Source organism: Eretmochelys imbricata, chromosome 26, assembly GCF_965152235.1.
Source record: "Eretmochelys imbricata isolate rEreImb1 chromosome 26, rEreImb1.hap1, whole genome shotgun sequence".
Classification (NCBI taxonomy): domain Eukaryota; kingdom Metazoa; phylum Chordata; order Testudines; family Cheloniidae; genus Eretmochelys; species Eretmochelys imbricata.
Window position 1 is genome coordinate 16,112,886 of NC_135597.1, and position 22,919 is coordinate 16,135,804.

Consider the following 22,919-nt stretch of genomic DNA (forward strand, 5'->3'; position numbering starts at 1 on the left):
CCCATCACCACCCATCCCCACCTAATCCTGCATCTGCCCCTCATCACCAACCACCTCCAGGGCCCTGCACCCTCCCCATCACCACCCAGCCCTCCCTAATCCTGCATCTGCCCCTCATCACCCACCACCTCCAGGGCCCTGCACCCACCCCATCACCACCCAGTTCTCCCTAATCCTGCATCTGCCCCTCATCACCAACCACCTCCAGGGCCCTGCACCCACCCCATCACCACCCAGCCCCACCTAATCCTGCATCTGCCCCTCATTACCAACCACCTCCAGAGCCCTGCACCCTCCCCATCACCACCTAGCCCCACCTAATCCTGCATCTGCCCCCCATCACCCACCACCTCCAGGGCCCTGCACCCACCGCATCACCACCCAGTTCTCCCTAATCCTGCATCTGCCCCTCATCACCAACCACCTCCAGGGCCCTGTACCCTCCCCATCACCACCCAGCCCTCCCTAATCCTGCATCTGCCCCCCATCACCCACCACCTCCAGGGCCCTGCACCCACCCCATCACCACCCAGCCCTCCCTAATCCTGCATCTGCCCCCCATCACCCACCACCTCCAGGGCCCTGCACCCACCCCATCACCACCCAGTCCTCCCTAATCCTGCATCTGCCCCTCATCACCAACCACCTCCAGGGCCCTGCACCCACCCCATCACCACCCAGCCCCACCTAATCCTGCATCTGCCCCCCATCACGAACCACCTCCAGGGCCCTGCACCCTCCCCATCACCACCTAGCCCCACCTAATCCTGCATCTGCCCCTCATCACCAACCACCTCCAGGGCCCTGCACCCTCCCCATCACCACCCAGCCCTCCCTAATCCTGCATCTGCCCCTCATTACCAACCACCTCCAGGGCCCTGCACCCTCCCCATCACCACCTAGCCCCACCTAATCCTGCATCTGCCCCCCATCACCCACCACCTCCAGGGCCCTGCACCCACCGCATCACCACCCAGTTCTCCCTAATCCTGCATCTGCCCCTCATCACCAACCACCTCCAGGGCCCTGCACCCTCCCCATCACCACCCAGCCCTCCCTAATCCTGCATCTGCCCCCCATCACCCACCACCTCCAGGGCCCTGCACCCACCCCATCACCACCCAGCCCTCCCTAATCCTGCATCTGCCCCCCATCACCCACCACCTCCAGGGCCCTGCACCCACCCCATCACCACCCAGTCCTCCCTAATCCTGCATCTGCCCCTCATCACCAACCACCTCCAGGGCCCTGCACCCACCCCATCACCACCCAGCCCCACCTAATCCTGCATCTGCCCCCCATCACGAACCACCTCCAGGGCCCTGCACCCTCCCCATCTCCACCTAGCCCCACCTAATCCTGCATCTGCCCCCCATCACCAACCACCTCCAGGGCCCTGCACCCTCCCCATCTCCACCTAGCCCCACCTAATCCTGCATCTGCCCCTCATCACCAACCACCTCCAGGGCCCTGCACCCTCCCCATCACCACCCATCCCCACCTAATCCTGCATCTGCCCCCCATCACCCACCACCTCCAGGGCCCTGCACCCTCCCCATCTCCACCTACCGCCCGCCATGTTCTGCACACACCCCTTGGCCCCCCCCCTCGCTTTGGTCACGTGGTGGCGAGGCGGGCCCTCACGCATAGGCGGGGAACCCAGCGCATCGCCACCGGACGGGTCAAGGGCGAATCCCCGACACGTGACCTGGGAGTGGGCGCGGCGGCGCGGTGACGCAGGGGGCGGGGTGGCGGTAGTTGGCGCGCAGAGCGGCGGCCGCTGTCAGAGCACAACGGCGGGCGGGCGGGCCGGACGCGCCAGCAGGTACCGAGTGGCGTGGGGGGGAGGGCGCCGAGCGGGCTCGGGGAGCCCGTCTGCGGGGAGAGGGCGCCGCCTCGTGCCCCCCGCCCCCGGAGTGCCCTTGGCGCCGCCGCTCAGGCGCCTCAGGCGAGGGGAGGGTGGGGTCACGGGGAGTGACGGCAGCAATGGCCAATAAGGAGGCGGCGCGCCGCCATCCCCGCTGTGGCTAGGTCGGGCCGTCGACGGGAGCTGAGGCGGGGCCGCTCGCTGATTGGATGGCGGGGGGCGGGGCCGCAGTCGCGAGTGGCCGAGACCCCAGCCCCGTGGAGGCCAGGAGCGCGCAGCCCCACGTGGAGGGAGCTGGGGCGGGGGTCCTCTCGCCCCTGCGGGGTCTGGCCCTTGCTCCCTGGAGAGGGAGCCGGCATCGTCACCCCGCTCGCGCAGGCGGGGAAACTGAGGCACAGAGCGAGTCAGGGGCCGGGCCGGGGCTGGAGCCCGAGGGCCCGGCCAACTCTGCCCGGTCCCATCGGGGCTCGGCACTGAGCCACGCTGCCCTTTCCCCGCATGGCGCTGTGGTTGGGTACCTCAGGGGCAGGCACGGGACCGGTTCATGGGGAAGCGGTTCCCCTCCGCCGCCGTAATGCTGCGGCCTAGTAGTGGAGAGCCCGTATCTCTCCCCTCCCGGGGGGTCTTTGTGCCTGGAGGTGGGAGAGGCCCTTTCCCTTCGCGGTCAGGTGGTGGCAGGAACAGCTTCCATGACATCAGGTAGCTCCTAGCCAGAGGTCAATCTAAACGTTCGTCTGCGGTCAGTATCGTGGTGAGAAGCCCAGAGTCCTTTTGCTTCTCACCCCTTGGGGGTGGGTGCCAGCCTGCTCCCTCGAGCCTTTCCCAAGGAGCATGCATGTGGGTACCCTACTCACCTTCATGTTGACCTATGGTTGGTGGATTTTGCCTTGCTAGAAGTTATCTAACACAGTTACCAAGGCTGTGACCTCCATTTCCTCTTTTGCATGACTTAAACTCTTTCATGTAAACAAATTCCAACCTCTGGGGAATGTGCCCTGCTTCTCTGCCTGGCACCTCCTAGCAAGAATTGGAAACTGTTAGGGCAAAAAGGAAGCTGCTGGTCCAGGCCTGACCCTTCTGGGCATTAACTATTGTGTGAGTCAGTGCTTGTCTTCCTGTGCAGCTGCTCTGCTGTCGCACTGCACATGAAGATGCTACTGCACCGGGGGGGGGGAGAAGCAGCGTAATTAATCCACCTTTGCGAGAGGTAGCTGTGTTGGTGGGAGAAGCTCTTCTGTTGACATAGCGCTGTGTACACTGGGGCTGAAACCTGTGTTGCTCAGTGGTGTGGTTTTTTTACACCCCTAAGCAATGTAGTTGTACCAATATATATGTCTGTAGTATAGACTTGGCCATAGTCCTAGTCTTCAGTGAATGCTGTTAAATGTCCCTTCATGCCCACTTGGCCTATTTGAAAAAGAGAATTCTAATAGTGAAATTCAGCAGGTTAAATTGGCTCAAGTCAGGGAAGTGTAGGGTTGGTATGAAAAGTATTCTTACTGCTTGAATTACTGCTCTTCACTGCTTGATGTCATGTTTTGATTTAAAAATCTGATAGGGAGTTGAATGTAAGACACTCATTATACACAGAAGGTATGTTCTCACTGCAGTTAACAGAGATCTGGGAACCTAGATTGGCCAAGGTTGCATGTGAGCATCCACCCTGAGAAACCACACTCAAGTCAGACTGGTGAGCTGCATCTACTCTGATGTTTCAGTAACCTGGGTTAAGTGGTAGGATTTGTGGGGGTGAATCCCATGGTTCTTAGCACTGCACTAAGCTGCAGCGCTCTGTGATGTGAACCTCTGGCCAGGTAGTGGCATGCTGGGATGAGGATGACATCACTATTCAGGTGTTTGTGGGCTGTGTGGAATGGATTTAAATGCCAAACTAGTGTATATAAGCACTGAGTGCTGGTGCAGAAGAAGGGAGTGGGTAGAAAGATAGGAAAATACACCCCTGAGGGAATTGTGGGATGGTATTGGAGGACTGTCAGCACTTAAGTTAAATAACTTGAGTTACAGCTTGATCCATACTACCAAATGAGCAGGTTACAGTCTGAATTAAAGCAGAACCAGGGTTCTGACCTGTACCCTCAACCAGATAAGGTAGTGCAGGCCCAAAAAACCTCCAAATCTGGGTCAAAGGTTTTTGTGTGTGGGTAGTAGGAGGCCTTGGACTAAAACCCACGTAAGAGCCTGTGTTAACTTGTAGCGAAGACATAGTTTGTCTTTGGATATCAGAAATGGCTTGCACAAAGAGGTGGACATATGCTGACAGTGGGGGGAATGCAAGTGCCATTTTTATACACAGAATAGAATATGCTTGCTTTGCCTTTTAATAAAGTTGAAAAGTTTTGTTTTCATACAGATAGATCATTCTTGGTTTAAACCCTGTTGACTTCAGGGGAGTTATACCTCGGATGAATGTGCACCATTCACTTTATAATAATACTAAACAGCTCAGCGATTGTATCTTGAGGGCAGAAAGCTATGACCTGCATAGATTCCTATAGGATAAATGTGATCAGGAACCTCATTTAGACAGAATGTCCTGCGGAAAACTCTTCAATATTTTTAAGAGAAGTGGTCAAGATTTTTTGGGGGTCATTTTTACCTTGTCATTTACTTTGTTATTAGTCCTGGTTGTAAGAGCTAATTGTCAGGAGTCTGTCTTTTTTTCAGTAGGCACTACTGAATAGCTTAAGGTTAAACAAACTGATAGCATGTGTTCTGTAGTTGTTTAGAAACTACTGTCCCATCACGTCTGGATCAGTTTGTTTAGTGGGGTTGCACTGAATATGTGTGTCAGGGGTTTAGTTATTGGGAACATGACTGGATTGACTTTCTTGTGCATTTTTTTTTTTTTTTTAACTCCAAATGAATTTTCAGCCCTAGCTGAGTGGAGGAAAAACTCACTCCATTTCCTGGTAGCACTATACTTAGTTGTCGTAGCTCCTGACCGAACCGTTCGAGGTGACCTTGAATAAGTACAGACCATCTTTAACAATAAAATGACACTCTACCGCAGTAGTTAATGGTAAACATACTCAGACAGCCTCGGCCCCTTTCAACAAAAAAGTGCAAATTAATAGTTTTTACCAATATAAAAAAAATACAACCATCATTTGGTCACCTAGTAAGGAACCTGTGTTTTTAAAACTAATAACTGCACTTAGCAGTCTCAAAATATTTAACAAATGTTAGCAAAACTCAGACACTTCAAGATTTTTTCTTTCCTGTTACTCTGATTCTTAGATACATTGGGTTCATTGCACTTACTTAGCAGCCTGATTTTCCTCTAATCAAACATTAATTCTATTTAAATCCTCTGTTTGTTTGGCTTGGTTCTGATTTAACTAAAAACAATTCCGAAGTATCTATTTTCAATGGCAGGTTTCATTGACTCTTCTGGATGCTTTGGGGCCAAATTAGTAGCTTAATCTACATTGTTTAATAGTATATTCTTGCATAGTTTGAACACTAGGTTTATTATGAATATTCTCATTCATTGATCTTTCAGTGAAAACCACTAAAAACAGGGAATTAGGGAAATTGTGAGTTCAAATCCAGCTTTAACGCTGCAGCCTTGCCCACACAGAAAGTTGTATGTGTGATACGTTGTATGTTTTAATACTGTTTTAGTTAAACTGGTGCAGCTTTGTGTCTAAACTCTTATCAGTTTATCTTGTATCAGTAAACTTACAGACACAAGCTAAACTGAAGTATTTCATTTTAAACCAATATGAGTCCCCACAGACAGAAGTTGTAATGATGTAACTAAGCTGATTCAAGTTAAACCTGTGACGCTTCTGTATATAGACAAGCTCAAGCACACTGTTTGGAGCTGGACAGATCCCTTCTAAGCCAATGGATACCTCAATTCTTAGGAGCCTAATAAGGACTTGTATACACAGAGTTGTTGCTGAATAACTCCATGTGTAGGCATTGTTATTTTGGAACAAGGGTGCCCTGTCCCTATTTTAAAGTGGGTTAAGCTAAACAGGAGCAAGCCAGTTTTGTTTCAAAATAAGAGTGTCTACACTTGGTGTTATTAAGAATAGCTATTGCTTGTTTCTACCTCCTTCACTGAGAGACGCAGAACCCCCATCAATTGCAGATATGAAATCAATAAACTTGTGTCCCAAAAGGCTGCCTTTTTTGTTTTATTGTGTTTGAAGCAAAACCATTGGGAATCTGGCAAGAGAGTTGGTGAGCTGTTGGCATACGAATAAGCAAAAGGCTAATAGAAATAAGATCGCTGCTATTTGTGATAGTAACAATAAATTATATACAACAGTCAGATATTAATAAACAATTTTATTCAAAACTATGCCCAAAAGGGGAATCAGTAAAGATACCCTAGTTGACTTTTTTTAGTGGATTGTCTCTGTCACAGTTTTGACTCTCAGAAAGAACTTCCTGATGCTTCTCTAGAAATTGCAGAAATTACTCAGGCTATGAAAGAAATGAAGGTTGGAAAGACGCCTGGAGCAGATGGATTCCCAATTGAATTTTACAAAAAGTTCTCTGAAACTTTAACACCTAGATTATTGAATATGTTCAGTGCGGCCAAGAATGAGCAAACTCTCTCACCTACTCTAGCAGAAGCTGTTATTTCAGTTATTCGTAAACCTGGGAAAGAACTTGGACTATGTAGTAATTACAGGCCAGTTTCTTTGATCAATCGTGACACTATGATTTTAGCCAAAGTTTTTGTTATGCAATTGTACAAAGGTGTCTCACACAAGACAAGCTTGTCACATTAGACAGGTTCTAATTGGAATGCTTGGACCTGACTTTCAGAGATGTTGAGCTCTCACAGCAGTCATTGAGCACTGTAAGTGCTCAGCATCTTTGCAGGTCAGATCCAAAATGTCTTAGGACATGGCTACACTTGCAGATGTAGAGCGCTTTGAGTTAAACCCGTCTTCAGAGAGTGCAGTAGGGAAAGCGCTGCAGTCTGTCCACACTGACAGGAACAAGTGCACTGGTGTGGCCACATTTGCTGCACTTGAAGCAGCATTGGGAGTGGTGCATTATGGGCAGCTATCCCACAGAACACCTCTTCCCATTCTGGCGCTGTGGCTTGTGGGAAGGGGGTGGGGGTTGCAGGGCATTCTGGGTCCTGTCCTAACACCCCGTCATGCATCGGTTCGCATCCCAGCAATCCCTGTGCTTCCGTCCACATTTGGTGCCATCTTTCAACGTTTTTTGTACTGCGTGCTCTGTCTTACCTTTCGGTCTGCGGGAATGGAGCCCAAACTGCTGAGGAGTATGCTGATGAGTCTTGCCAGCACGTCACGTTTGGCAGTCGAGTTATTATGATCCAAAGTGACAGTGAGGGCTCAGACGATGATATCGACTCAAGTAACGCATATGACGCAAGTTTGCGTGTGGCATTCATGGGCATGCTCACCACCGTGGAACACCACATTTGGGCTCAGGAAACAAGCACTGAGTGGTAGGATCACATTGTCATGCAAGTCTGGGATGACGAGCAGTTGCTGCAGAACTTTCGGATGAGAAAAGCCACTTTCATGGGACTGTGTGAGGAGCTTGCTCCCACCCTGCAGCACAAGGACACGAGATTGAGAGCTGCCTTGACGATGGAGAAGCGGGTGGCTATTGCAGTCTGGAAGCTGGCAACTCCAGACAGCTACCAATCGGTCGCTAAGCAGTTTGGAGTGGGGAAGTCGACCGTTGGAATCATGTTGATGCAAGTTTGCAGGGCCATTAATCGCATCCTGCTCAGAAGAACCGTGGCTCCCAATAATGTGCATGACATTGTGGATGGCTTTGCACAAATGGGTTTCCCTAACTGTGGAAGGGCAATACATGGCACACACATTCCAGTTCTGGCACCAGCCCACCTAGCCGCTGAGTACATAAATCGGAAGGGGTATTTCTCTATGGTTCTCCAGGAGCTTGTGGATCACTATGGGCGTTTCATTGACATTAACGCAGGCTGGCCTGGAAAAGTGCATGACGCATGCATCTTTTGGAACACAGGCCTGTTCAGGAAGCTGCAAGCCAGGACTTTCTTTCCAGACCGGAAGATCACCGTAGGGGAAGTCAAAATGCCTATTGTGATCCTTGGAGACCCCACTTACCCTTTAATGCCATGGCTCATGAAACCCTACACAGGGAGCTTTGACAGCAGCAAGGAGCGGTTCAACAACAGGCTGAGCCAGTGCAGAATGGCTGTGGAGTGTGCTTTTGGCCGTTTAAAGGGCCGTTGGCGCGCTCTGTATGGGAAGCTGGACCTGGCCAATGACAGCGTCCCTGTGGTTATATCCGCATGCTGTACCCTCCATAACATTTGTGAAGGGAAGGGTGAAAGATTCACTCGGGCATGGAACTCGGAGGTTCAACACCTGGAGGCTGAATTTGAACAGCCAGAGAGCAGGGCTATTAGAGGGGCCCAGCGTGGGGCTGCAAGGATTAGGGATGTCTTGAGGGACCAATTTGAGGCTGAAAGCCACCAGTAATATCTGGTGCCCTGCACAGGAATGAAGTGCAGTGGTTCCAATGTTAGTAGGAATCTGTGTTTGCTACGCTGACTTGCAGTACCTGTTACCTTAGCTCAGGAAAGAATCTTTCTTTATGCAATAATAAATAATGTTTTCAAAGCCAAAAAATCCATTTATTGAAAAGAAACACAACTACTTGGGAAACAGGGCAAGGGGGTGGGGTGGGGAACGGTACAATCACAGATTTGCTTATGTCCTGTTATCATACTCAGCCTTCCTGTCTGGTGTGCTGTGCAATGAGTGATGGGGGTTGAGTGCAGAGGTGATGCATGGTGATGGGGGTTGAGTGCAGAGGGTAAGGGTCATAGTTTTTAGGGCTGGGTGGTGAAGCTACAGGTGTTGGAGGCAGCTGATGGCAGTAAGAACCCAGATGTTGGGGAAAGTGGGTTGGAGGTGTGATACAGCATGGCCAGAGGGCAGCAGAAGAGTGTTAGAAGGGAGCCTTATTCCCTGTAGAGGGAAGAAAGTTTGCTATAAATTAATTAAAGCACCTGAAGCCAGTCACATGATAAAACCATCCTGCTTCAATCAGACAAGAGGAGGAATTGAAGCAGGATTGGTGTTGGAGCAGAGAGCAGTTTGGAGGAGTTGAAGCAGAGGAGAGTTTGGAGAAGTGCTGCAGTGAGCTAAGAAGACCAAGACCCTAGGTAAAGGGACAGCTGGTTTGTGCAGAGGGAGGGCAGGAAGCCCCACAAGCTGAAGGGCAGGAGAGGGAAGTAGCCCAGGGGAAGGAACCGCTAGTTCTAGTGGTTTACTGCTATCCCTAGGGCCCCTGCACTGGGACCCGGAGTAGAGGGTGCGCCTGGGTCCCTCTCTCTCCACTCCCTCCTCTAGGACACTAGTGGGGCAGTTAATACCCCAGTTCAGGGGCAAGAAACGGTGCCCTGAACATCATCTCCCCCCCCCCCCCCCACCAGAAGAGAGAGTGCAAGACCCATCAAGACCCATCATTTGCCACAGAGGTGATATGGGGGCACAAGGAAAAGAGTTTTGTGACAAGGGCTGCAGGGGGGGCGGGCATGGTAGCGTTCCACATGCATGGCTACAAGTTTCTGGATCGAGTCCGCTTGGCGCTCCGTTATGCTTATCAGCCGATCCGTGCTTTGCCGCTGGAGCACCGCACTTTTGTGCCGGCGCCCCTCATTCTGCTGGCTGATCCTTCTTTCACTGTCCCGCCACTCCTGCACTTTTTGATTTTCATTACTTGAATGCTGCATTATTTCATGCAACATGTCTTCCTTGCTTCTACGTGGCATCTTTCTGATTCTTTGGAGTCTTTCAGCCAGTGATAACACGGACCCCTGAGATCTCAAGGTTGCATCTGTAAAGGCAAAATGCAACACTTAACAGAGGCAGCTTTGTTCACACCAGATAGAGCAATGATTCCCCCGTACTTAAGGGCAAGCACAGTCTAAACAATAGCATAATTTGCCCGTCCCAAAGCGAGTGCACATAATCCACAGGAGCCCCAAAATGGTGAGTAAGCACAAGGTCAGGCATGACTGATTGTTTCATGGCTGTACTGTCCTCTGGGTTTCTGTGCCTTGGGGACAGCCAACAGTGGCAGGGGGCTCTATACTGAACACTGTCCCCACATTTTCCACAGGAGTTCATCTTGGAAGATATCTCGCTGCTGAGGGTGACCTGGGAAGCAAGGGAGGGTCTTCTGCCACTATGTGGATTCCTCCCTGTCCCATATGCAGCTTGCCTGTGTGCAACAATGGTCCCCCCTGCCCCTCACGGCACAGTGGCTTGGATAAGTTAGCCTTACTGGGACAAGGAACACGGTGGCTCTCCCGAGAAATCTGCGCAAGCGCATTGCCCAAGTTCTGGATGAGACCTTTGAAGAGATCACTGAGGCCAGTTACCGCGATGTGAGAGGGCACGTCAATGCCCTATTCCGCATCTAGGCGTGCATTCAGCCCTAACCCTCCTCGCCCCAAGAGCCTGCACCAAATAACTTGCTTCCCAAATGAAAAGCCGCTTACCGGGAACCTCCTCTGGTGTTTGTCCTTCCCCCAGCACTGGCTGCCACGACTGGCTACCTTCTTCCTGGCTCCTGACTGCGTTCATCTAGGGATTCCGGGGTGTCTTCCTCCACCTCAGCACCCTCGCTCCCACTTTTCTGCTCCTCCTCCTCCTCCTCCCGCCTTGTTGAACTGGGCTCTGAAGTGTCCATAGTGGTACTCGGAGTGGAGGTGGGGTCGGCCCCAAGTATCACGTCCAGCTCTTTGTAGAAATGGCAAGTCGCAGAGGCAGCACCGGAGCAGCTGTTTTCCTCGCGGGCTTTGCTGTAGGCATTCCACAGCTCCTTCACTTTAATCCTGCACTGCAGTGTGTCCCGCTCATGGCCCCTTTCCATCATGTCCCTTGATATCTGCCCAAAGGTATTGTAATTCCTACGGCTGGAGCTCAGCTGGGACTGGACAGCTTCCTCCCCTCAAACACTGATGAGGTCCAGCACCTCACCATTGCTCCATACTGGGGGATCGCCTGGCGCGTGGAGGCATGGTCACCTGGAAAGATTCACGAAGAGCACTCCACGCCTGGCTGAGCAAACAGGAAGGGGATTTTCAAAATTCCCAGAGAATTTAAAGGGCGTGTCTGACGGTTGGTCACCTGAGGGCAGGGCAGTAGAGTTCAAAGTGATGACCAGAGTGGCTAGCACAGGCATTGTGGGACACTTCTGAAGGCCGATCAGAGTGCACTAACAGACCAGGGCGTCCACGCTGGCGCCGCAGTGTGGACAGGTAGTGAGCTAGTGTGCCCTGGGATCCTTTAATGCGCTGTAACTCACTAGTGTAGCCAAGCCCTTAGGTTGGGCACCTAAATTAGAGGCTACTCTATGAAAAGTTGGTCCATAAGCCTCTCAGCATGAGGTAACTTCCATGAGGTAAAATCCTAGTGAAGACAAGGCAGTTTGTAGTTTTTCAAACAAGTTAGCAGGTCAACTTAAAGGCTGTGTTTTCACTGCCAAAAAAAGTGTGGGGAAGCGGGTTAGAGAGTTATTTTGCTGTAAGATGCCACTCCTTTCTGTCAGAGAAGACATAGCCATAGACCGGGAGGGAGCTTAGGTGCTAAGTCATGTGAGAAACTGCAGCCTACCTTATCTTCACCACCCCTTAACTAACTCAAATTAAGAACATACCTTTTTTCCTAGTGAAGATACAGCATAGGGTTGTGGCCTTTCAGTTCTTAGTCCCTGTTCTGAGACCTCTAACAAAGGAACCTGTTACTAGGAGCCTTTGATGTGAACACCTGCCTCCTAGGAGCAGAACTGAGGCCCTAACTCATTTCACAGGTGTCATTTGCTAATGTGACCGACCGCTCTGTATCCTGTCACAAGTTTCCTGAGGCATTCAGTTCCATGACCTGTGTTCTTTGTCTTCATGAGCTCCCTTTTTAATAGTGCTGTGATGGGTGCATAGCAAGAAAGGTACTATACTTTTCAACTAGCACTCGACTGAATTTGGGCCAAAAGCACAATGATTGCTGAATGAGCAATGCAGCAAAATTGTATTTGGAAGAAAAAGTGCTGTTCCAGTTAACCAGTTTAAACTCTCAGCCAGTGCCTGCTAAATAGGAAAGAGGATAATGGAAAATGTTTCTAAGCTGGGTTCATGTAACTGAAGTTGTTTTCTTGTGGCTTTGGCTGTGATGGAGAGTTGTGCACTGTTTGAGTACAAAGAGAAAAGGAGTCCTTGTGGCACCTTAGAGACTAACCAATTTATTTGAGCATGAGCTTTCGTGAGCTACAGCTCACTTCATCAGATGCATACCGTGGAAACTGCAGCAGACTTTATATATACACAGAGAATATGAAACAATACCTCCTCCCACCCCACTGTCCTGCTGGTAATAGCTTATCTAAAGTGAGCATCAGGTTAGGCCATTTCCAGCACAAATCCAGGTTTTCTCACCCTCCACCCCCCCACACAAATTCACTCTCCTGCTGGTGATAGCCCATCCAAAGTGACAACTCTTTACACAATGTGCATGATAATGAAGTTAGGCCATTTCCTGCACAAATCCAGGTTCTCTCACTCCCTCACCCCCCTCCAAAAACCAGAGGGGGGTGAGGGAGTGAGAGAACCTGGATTTGTGCAGGAAATGGCCTAACTTCATTATCATGCACATTGTGTAAAGAGTTGTCACTTTGGATGGGCTATCACCAGCAGGAGAGTGAATTTGTGTGGGGGGGTGGAGGGTGAGAAAACCTGGATTTGTGCTGGAAATGGCCTAACCTGATGCTCACTTTAGATAAGCTATTACCAGCAGGACAGTGGGGTGGGAGGAGGTATTGTTTCATATTCTCTGTGTGTATATATAAAGTCTGCTGCAGTTTCCACGGTATGCATCTGATGAAGTGAGCTGTAGCTCACGAAAGCTCATGCTCAAATAAATTGGTTAGTCTCTAAGGTGCCACAAGGACTCCTTTTCTTTTTGCGAATACAGACTAACACGGCTGTTACTTTGAAACCTGTTTTGAGTACATCGTCTTCACATTAGATTGGAACTGACAAAGTGTGACATTGAGCACTAAAATCCAGCTGCCAGACAAACGTTGCCAATGCTCAGCTAGGGATAGATCTGTTTTGATGTCCATTTAATGGGCACTCAGTGAACAAACTTAGGGGGTTTTTTTGTGAATGTTTTGTAAACCAAAGGCTTAACCACAATCTCCTCTCCATCTTCCTCCAAACATTTTCTCAAATTTGCAAGCCAGTATACTGTGGAAGTAATTTCCAGGAAGTAATTCCCAGCTCGTGTGTCACTGTCTTAGGAAGGTCACTAAAGGCAGTTCTACACTACCGTAGGGATCAATGCTCTGAGATCGTTACGCTGGCGGTCGATTTAGCGGGTCTAGTAAAGACCTGCCAGGTCAACTGCAGATCGCTCTCCAGTCAATCTCTGTACTCTACCCCGGACAAGAAGAGTAAGGTAAGTTGATGGGAGATTTTCTCTCGTTGACCCCCCGGAGTGTAGACCCCGTGGTAACTCGACCTAAGGTATGTCGACTCCAGCTATGTTATTCACGTAGCTGGAGTTGCGTAGCATAGGTTGATTTACCATGGTAGTGTAGACATAGTCTGAGTGGTCACTGCCTTTCTTCTCCTTAAGATGGGTTTAAAAAAAAAAAAAAACTGCTTGGTATTCTGCGGCCTAATCATAGCTCTGCTAACACATTCAGTTGTTTTATCTGTGCAACTAGATGCCGTCATAACTTTTTCACAGTCATTCTTTTTTAAAGGGGAGTGAGTGTTTATCTCAAGCACTTGATTTGAAATGTTAACAGGAATAGCTGGTGAGGTGAGCAAAGGTGTAAGGGCCAGATTTTCAAATGTGTTCCATCCACTCCCATTGACAAAATTTCCTTTTTTTTAAATGGGAAAAGGCAACTGTAAAAGGAATTTGGCAGAAGAACCAGAAATTATCTGAAGCTTTTTTGAAGTCGACTTGATAATTTATAGTACCTTCTCAGCTGACTTAATGTCATAGAATCATAGAATATCAGGGTTGGAAGGGACCTCAGGAGGTCATCTAGTCCAACCCCTTACTCAAAGCAGGACCAATCCCCAACTCAATCATCCAATATGCTTTAGGCATAAAATAACTTTAGGAGTCTGGCTAACTAAGGCTAAGTCTTCACTGCAAAAAAAAACTGCATTTTTTTTTTTTAAATGTTGAGATCGCTGTCTTGATGTAAAATCGTAATGGAGAAAAGGCACAGGTAGTTTTTACATCAAGGTTGTGGTCAACCCTATGATCTCTCCTCTCCACCTGGAGTTTACCTCCATGTAGCTACACAAAGGCAAGAAATATTTTTGTCTTGTCTCCACTAAGATTTTGCTTTGAGATGTTAAAATGGAACCTTTTATTTTTTTCAGTGAAGAGAGAACCTCTGAATTCCAGTCCTCTGCTCTCAAAAAGTGGAAATATGGGTTTCTAGCTATCTCTCAGCATTCTTAGTTGGTCAGCAAATCCATTAAGACTTTGTCCTTTTATACTTCTCACATGTAACTCCTTTAATTTTGCCTGATGATAGCTGATAATTTTTGCCCTGAAACTTTAAGGACCTCTTCCTAGTGCAAGTAGGGACCAGTGGAGCACATGCTGTGAAATGCCGTGCATGCACTGTGCTGCAAGGAAGGACTGTTTTTTCCCTATTTCAGAAGTGAACACTAGTAAGGGCAAAAAGGTGAAGAGAACTGCAGAGAGGTGGGAATGGGAATAAAGTTCATCAGAAGTGTTGCTGTCTGAGTGGCAGTCTTAATCGCATGAAATAACCACTTTGCAGCCACTGCTTCCCATTAGTTATAATTACATTCTCTGGTGGGGTGCCTGCTCCTGTCAATAAATCCCTTTTCCCCACCATCCCCTTTGTTTATAATCATCCTTATCTCTTCTCTAACCTTGCTTCTGGTGGTCTTTGTCAGGAACCTAGTGACCAGCTTTCTCTGATCAAATTTACAGCCAAGATTTCCCTCCTCCATTCCTGTGCCCCGACAAGTATAAATGATCAGATCTTTCTCCTTTTGTCAGCTGTCATTAGAAAAAAATAGAACATCTATTCACAGTGTAGTTGTACTTGATAACTGTGGAACTTACAAGTTAAGATATTAAATTCAGTTGCACCTGATATAAATTGAAAACAAAATAGGGGAGAAAAAAGTTGATGTTAGGTTTGATTGACAAATTTACATGTTTGGCTCAAAGCCTAAGTGATAACTACCCCCTACCCCCCCCCACCCCCAAAAAAAAAGCTATTCCATTTTCTGCTTTAAATTCCCTTCCCCTAATGACTGCCTGCGACTTGCTGGGGTGATAACCCAAAAGGATACTAGTCCATATCTTAAATTAGTAGTTATGCAATGCCAATACCTGTATTAAACTATTGGTTTCAAGTAGCCTAATTAGAAATCAGATTATGTAGGGGATGCAGTGTGGCCTCATGGATGGAGCATTGCACTAGGACATGTTAGTGGCTCTGCTGCTGGTCTGCTGGGTGACCTCTCTGTGCCTCCATTTCCCCATCTGTAAAATGGAGATTGAGACTGATCTTTGAGAAGGGCTTTGAGATCTACGGATGAAAAATACTAAATAACAGCTAGGTGGTTATTAGGTTGATTTCTCTTTGTATACTGTGCATTGTTCTTCTGTAATGTCTAAAATGCTTCTTATTCCTATACCAACAGGAGCTTGTGAGCGGCTACAGGACAAAAATGTTTCACTTAAGGACTTGTGCTGCTAAATTGAGGCCGTTGACGGCCTCACAGACTGTTAAGACAATTTCTCAACACAAGCCGGCAGCACCACGGACGTTTCAACAAATCAGGTGCTACAGTGCACCTGTTGCTGCTGAGCCATTTTTGAGTGGGACTAGTTCGAACTATGTGGAGGAAATGTACTATGCTTGGCTGGAAAATCCCAAAAGTGTACATAAGGTAAGGAGGAGCACCTGCCCCAGGATATTGTTGCTTCATCGCCTCTGTGTGTGCATGTGTGTGAGAGCCAAATGGCATGTTCAGGTAAGTGCAAATGTCCAGAAGGAATGTGGCACGAAGAGCCTGTGAATCATGAATCATCAGTTCTACGTCTGCTTTTGTGAAAAGAATCAACAGCATTTAGCTGAACAGTAGCGAAACAATATGATTTGTCTTTGTTCTGGATTGAATCTGACAAGCCCAGAGCATTCCGTCAATATTGGATATTCCACTTCGGGAATCAAACATGGATATGAAGAGGAGGAGTTGCCTTTCTTGGGAATCCCCCCTTTTGCTGAGCTGCTGCTTTTCCTTTGTGATGAAATGTAGGGAGAGCAGGGAGGAGGGAATTGAGTTCAAATTCTGATCTTTGTCCATTCCACTATTAATATGTAATTGTGCTCGATGCTGCTGTATTTGTTTTATGTGTAAGTACACTGACTCTGCTTTAGAGTTGTTCTTATAACACCGTTTGGATGGCAGAAATGTGGCTAAAAAATTCAGCCTGCCACTACAACCTGGTGATGGGACTGGTTCAAATCCCCCATTGTGGTGAGCAGTGATCTTTCTACCAGCCATTTCTTAACTTTCCCTCAAGCAACTAACTTAAGAAGCTAACTGTTATAAGGTTTAAAGGTGCAGAACTGTAGTGGACATTAGTCTATGCAGAGTTTATATCGAGGAGCATGCCACCTCAAAATCTGTCACTAACATACACGTAGCTTTGGGCTAATGGCCATCAGAATACAATCAGATTTTGGCCATGCTCCCTGTGTTAAATTATTATACACTGAAACTTGTAACCCTATTAGAAGGCCATATTCAACCATATATAAATGTGTGCAACTCTGTTTGGCATAAGTGTCACTTAAATCCCTCTTTAGCAGGCCTGAATTTGGACTGCAGAATGCTGTCAGTTGGATGGTAATTGCTAGGAGCCATTATCAAGGGAAGTATCACTGGGAAGTCTGTGGAGTAATTGTGAGAAGCTAATAATAGACATTGAAGTAAGGCAGCTGTTGCTGTACACTGTGTAGTCTTACAGTTTTATAAAATGTGAAATTAAAAACACTGCCACTAGGAAGGAATGGTTGGTGGGGCTAGGAGGTAATCTTCTGCCTCATGTGTAAGGAAAGTCTGCTTTGCCTTCTCATCTCTGGCCAAGCTCTGGAGAGGCAGTTAACTGAGACCTAGAAGTGTGTGTGGAGAACTGAAGTTCTGAAAGCCTACTGCATGTCCCTCTTAATCTGGCATATGTAGCGAGATTTCTCTTCTGAGTAATTCAGATCTGCTAGTGTCATGGGAATTTATAAAGATTGCACTGAGAGATCTACATGTCCCTTGAGATACAAAGCAACAGAACAGGATTTCAGTTCCTGTTCAGTGAACTATAATGAACACCAGAACAAACATCCCACAAACCAAAACTCACTCATTTATTCCCCTTTTCATAAATGTTGCGCTTTTGATAGCAAATCTGCCCTCAACAGGTATGCATGTCAATATTAAATACCTGTGAAATTTCAGTAGTGGTCTCATACAGCCAGAATACATAGCTCTATCCATCTCTGGGATGGTATTTGGCCAAAAGGCTTTCGGATGGGAGGAAAGCCAAATTTTGGTCTCCCTTTTAAATAAACAAGGGTTGTTTTTGTTTTGTTTGTTAAACAATGGGCGTTTTTCCTAGGATTGTGGGGGTGGGGCACCTAAATACACAACTGCTCCCAGTCAAGGCCTTCTGTGTTTAATTATTGACGCAGAGAGCACTTAACTCTGAAAGAACAAAACTACATAATTTTGGATTATGTGCCATTTGGCACAGCAGTAATTTAAGAAGAAAGTTGTGTATTTTTCATGCAGTTCTTCTGTTATGTGGAATAAATTATTTTAAAAGGTGGCATATAGAACTTCTAAACTGCTACACATGCGTCTTAGTCTTATAATCTAATTTATAGTAAAGTGAGTAGGCGTCCTAACACTCATCCTTTGGTACATATGACTACACCCCTTAAAGAGCCCCACAACAGACTTCTTTAAAACGTGGTGGATTTGCCAGTCCACAGACCCTACTTAACACATCCTTCAAGGGATGTTCAAGGCAAAACACTGACCTGGTAATAAACTGAGAGCAATCTGTTGCAAGTGTCCTGTGAGTAACTTCAGGGCATGTTGGGCTTTTCAAAAATCTCATCTGCCCTCCCCCCCGCCCCCCTTTTTTTTTTTTAAATATATATACACACTAAAGCAGGCTGTGTGCTGGCTGTGACCCTAAAATAAGAGAGTTACGTTTTTTCTTTATATAGACACATCGATACAGCTTAAGGTCAGATGAAACCGTTAGGTCCTCTGGTCTCACCTCCTGCACACTACATGCCATGGAATATCATCACAATTTCTTGTGACTAGGCCTCTGTGTAAGCCAGAACGCTATCCAAGGTGTATAGTTCTTGTTAACATAAGCAAAAACCCTTAACCCTGAGAAATGCAGGTAACTGGCACTAGATACATTCCAGAAACATTTTCCAAGAAGTATTTGTAAAGTGTAAGAATACTTAATACTCTCTGAACTTCTAACGCTGTTGTGCTTTGTTTGATGTTTCACGTACTGCAGGAGAAGAAGACTTCTAAAATAATCAGCTGATTTTAAAGCCGCCCTCCTAGAACTGTGTAAGCCACCAGCAGCTAAAATATACACAAGTTCTTGCTGTCTTGTGATCTTGCTCCAGGAGCAACCTTGTGTGCAAGGTTAGGGCTTATGGGTGGTAATTAAAAACCTGGTGCCTCTTTTCTACAGATACAATAGTTGAGCCACAAGTGGTAGAAAACTGGAAGTCAGCAGCTGAATTGTGCCTGCTGTTAGCCATGGAAACAGAGGTCAGGTCAGCTGAAATAACCTTCATATCCTGCTTTTCTAAACAACTTCATATTTATGTAGTTCCCTCTGGCCCCTGTTTCCATGGCTAGGCTGCTGGTAACTGGCAAGCAGCCATACCTGAGAGCGAACTTGCTTGTAGATGTCAACTGCTAACTCTTTAATGTAATCTCCATATTGACACTTCTAAAATCCATAGTTGGTTTCTGGAGCCTTTTGGTAACATAAAACTGTGGTCCTCAAATCAGAGAAATTGATCAAGATGTTATTTGGATGGGCAAACTGGTTACATAGCTGCACAGCTTGGTTAACCGTGTGATTTGCTAGCCAGCCAGGCCACTGTTTTTATAGTAATTGCCTTCTAATGGAGTGGAGGGATGAGTACAAGAGTTGGGAGTCTGCAGTCCTAGGTTCTAATCCCGGGGTCGGCAGCCTTTTAGAAGTGGTGTGCCGAGTCTTCATTTATTCACTTTAATTCAAGGTTTTGCGTGCCAGTAATACATTTTAACGTTTTTTAGGAGGTCTCTCTCTATATAATGTATAACTAAACTATTGTAGTATGTAAACAAAATTTTCAAAATGTTTAAGAAGCTTCATTTAAAATTAAATTAAAATGCTGATCTTATGCCACCGGCCCGCTCAGCCCGTTGCTGGCCTGGGGTTCCGTTCACCTAGGCCGGCAGCGGGCTGAGCGGGGCCTGTGGCCAGGACCCTGGCTGGCAAGGGACAGGCAGCCAGAACCCCAGACTGGCAGCGGGCTGAGCCACTCAACCCACTGCCGGTCTGGGGTTCCATCTGCCGGCTCCTGCCAGCTTCTGCCAGCCAGGGTACCGGCTGCTGGCCCAGAATCCCGGCCCTGTCCACACTGAGTAAGTACCTACCTTCTCCCTGGTTCTAGCCATTCTCTTACCCTCTCTGCACTGAGATGAGGGTGGGAGTGTGCTGAGAACAGGGCTGGGGGTGAAGGAGCAGGCTGGGGGTTGGGGTGCAGGGTCTGGCCAGGAGCTAGAATGAGGGAGGGGGCTCAGGGTTGGGGCAGGAGGTTTGGGTGTGGAGCGCTTACCTGGGCAGCTCCCATTTGGTGCAAGGGGTGCAGGTGGGAATGTGTGTGGTGGGGGGCGGGGTGCAGGAGCTCCCGATTAGTGCTCAGGGTGGGAGTGGGGATGTGGAGGGTGCAAGAGTCAGGGCATGGGGGGGCTGGGTATGTGTGGGGGGGTGCAGGAGTCAGGGCAGGGGGCTGAGGGTGTGTGAGGAGGGTGCAGGAGTCAGGGCAGGGGGTTGGGGGGCTGGGTATGTGTGGGGGGTGCCGGAGTCAGGGCTGGGGTGGGGGGGTGCAGGGGTGAGGGCACGGGCTGGGGTGGGGGGGTGCAGGGGTGAGGGCAGAGGGCTGGGGGTGTGTGAGGGGGGTGCAGGGGTCAGGGCAGAGGGCTGGGGTATGTGGGGGGGGTGCAGGGGTCAGGGCAGACGACTGGGGGTGTGGGCTGGAGTCGTGGGTGTGTTCCCAGCCCCCTACCCTGAGCATCTCACAGCAGGGGGCTGGAGGGGATGTGCCCTGATTCCACCCCCTTCCCCAAGGTCCCGGAGCAGAGAGCATGCTGCGGCTCCCGCTTTTACCTCTCCCACCCCTGGCAAGGGCTGTCAGCTCATCCGCAGCAGGGAGAGAGGGGAGGAGGGACAGGAACCCAGCACGCTGGGGGAAGAGGCGGAGGGAGGGGGAAGCTTGCCTGCCCTGCAAGGAGAGAGCGGTGGGCAGGGGGTGGAAAAGAGCGGGCCGGGCAGGATTTTTAGTGGCACACTACTGTCTGCCCGGGTCCAGCAGACAGCAGCGTGCCATTAAAAATTGGCTCATGTGCCGTGTTTGGCACGCGGGCCATAGGTTGCCGACCTCTGTTCTAATCCCAGCACTGCAACTGATTTGCAGTGTGGTGTTGGACAAATCACTTTTCCCTCTGTGTTAAATGTGACTTCTTCAGAGATGTGAGGATTAATGTTTGTAAGGCACTTTGAATATTAACGTAGGTGTTCAAGTGTTATAAGCGTAATTTTAGAAAGCAGACGAATAAGCAAGACCATGCAGGTACAGTGCGGAGTAAAGACTCAACATGCACGTGGTGTTTAGAACAGTGGATGGGTTATAATTTAGTTCTTCTAATTTAACAGTGTCCCTAGGTTAAGGATTAAACCTTGGATACCCAAGCTAAACTGATTGCCTCTCAGACTCTGCTGAGTTGCAACTGAGAATTGGAGGTTTAATTCTTAGTTATGAATGATCCAACTCTGTCCGCATGGTGTGCTAATAGTGTGCCACTGTTTGTGGCAAGTGCCTCCAGGCATGAACAGATATTGCATAAAACGGAAACGTGTCTGCTTCTCACAGGGAAGCAAACTTGGTGTTTAAAAAAGCAAATGTATGTTAAATTGCTTTTTTAAAAAACCCCAAACTTTGCATGTATGATATTTAAAATGGGTTCTTGCTCTAGGGATTGGGGGATCACAGTTTCTATATTTCCTGCTTTTAAAACTTTTCTGGGAACTAAAATTTTTTTCCTAGTCTTGCAGACTTTCGGCATAGACTTTCATCTGTTCTTTCCTGTTTTTGGATCATTTTGGCTCGTGAAAAATCCATTTCAGTTGGAAGCCTTGTAACTGAGGATACAGGGTCCATGTGTTAGTATTTCTTCTATCCAAGATACCTGCCGTTTCTTGAAGCTGCGGTGTTAAATGAGAATATCATGGCTTTCCTTGCATTTGTCTTCAGGACAATGACTTCCAGTTCTGGCACTAACAATCATAATGCAGCATCATCAATGTCATGCTGGTGGTTATTTAGATGAGGGCCAGATGGCCATAAATCTAAGCGGCCATTTATCAGTGGTTTAGAAATCCCTCCTCCACCAACATCCCTAAATAGCCTCTTAAAATAAAAATATACTAACATGCACAGAGTACCCTTAGTCCAGTCCCAAGTGCTGCTGGACTGGTGGGGTAATGTATACTGTCAGCAGTATCTTAATTGGACCAGAAAGAACAGGATGGGAAATTTTGTCTCTTATGGGTCTGTTAACCATCAAACTCTTGCCTGCCCTTTGTGTGACCATAATATCGCTTTCTGTTTCTGTACCTTTCCTGGCAACATTAGCTTAAGTAAACACTTGACAGGATGGATTTTTCAGTAGCTTTCTTACATGCCCCTTCCAAACATCTTGTTTTTCTGCTCTCTTCCTCTGATCTCGTTCTCACAAGTCTGACAGCAAGCTTCCTTTTGACTCTGGCAACAAGGAGTTAGCTTCCTTATCTGGTTTTCACTGTGTGCTGACACACCCAGTTATTGCAGTAATTAGTGTAGTGCATTTATTGTTCCACACAAGTACAAATTTTTCTACTAGCTTCTCCAGGAGCAAACAGGGCACTGAATCCCTGTGTGCACTTGAGTGCATTAGTGTTAGTATACCCTGTCCATGGCGAAATCTTTCAGTAGGGTCACAACTTGATGTCATAGAATATTGGTGGGGAGGGGGTAACTATGGTTGAGGGAGCTCCAAACCTGTCCCCACAAGAACAATGGACAGCAGTGAAGCCCATAAAGCCTCTCCGGAATTAGCATTGCTCAGAGTGGGTGTTTTACCTTACTGAAAACAAGCCTGCTCTCTTTTCATAGTACTTTTGTTGTATGTTGCTTTAAGCAACCTAATGGATAGAGCAGGGCACAGGACTGGATTCAACTCCTTGCTCTGCCCCAGCTGCCTATATAACCTTGGACAAGTTATGTCCCCTCTGCCTCAGTTCCTCCACCTGTAAAATAGGGATAGTGAAAACACTCTGAGATCTTCTGATGAAAACAGGTAAGCTAGATCACTATTGAAGTAGAGGCTGCCATGTCAAGTAAGCGGCACCAGACCGGAAACAGAGGTTTCAGACTAGTGAATGTACCATTGTACATGTACCATCATGTACCATGAATGTACCTCCTGCTCTCCATATTATCTTTCTGCTTCTCAATTGGCTGTGATAGTGGAACTAATGTCTGAGGCTTTATTGCACTCTGCGCTTGGATAGCTTTCTTCACTAAAATCAGCAGACATTGGGCACAGTTTTTACCCATCATTTCCAAGTTAGTGTCATTCTCTTGTGTCCTTTTCTCTGGCCTTGAGAAATCCCTTCTT

General features: G+C 47.9%; 1 protein-coding gene across 4 annotated transcripts in view; it reads left to right on the forward strand.

The window, feature by feature from the left end:
• The first annotated feature begins 1,738 nt into the window (after window positions 1-1,738).
• Window positions 1,739-22,919, forward strand: part of OGDH (oxoglutarate dehydrogenase) — a 138,425-nt gene continuing 117,244 nt past the window's right edge. For all 4 annotated transcript variants that reach the window (XM_077805594.1, XM_077805597.1, XM_077805593.1 and 1 more), the window contains exons 1-2: window positions 1,739-1,825; window positions 15,597-15,845. In XM_077805594.1, coding sequence (XP_077661720.1) covers window positions 15,624-15,845 — 222 coding nt within the window. In that variant the 5' untranslated portion in view covers window positions 1,739-1,825; window positions 15,597-15,623. The remainder of the gene's footprint in view (window positions 1,826-15,596; window positions 15,846-22,919) is intronic.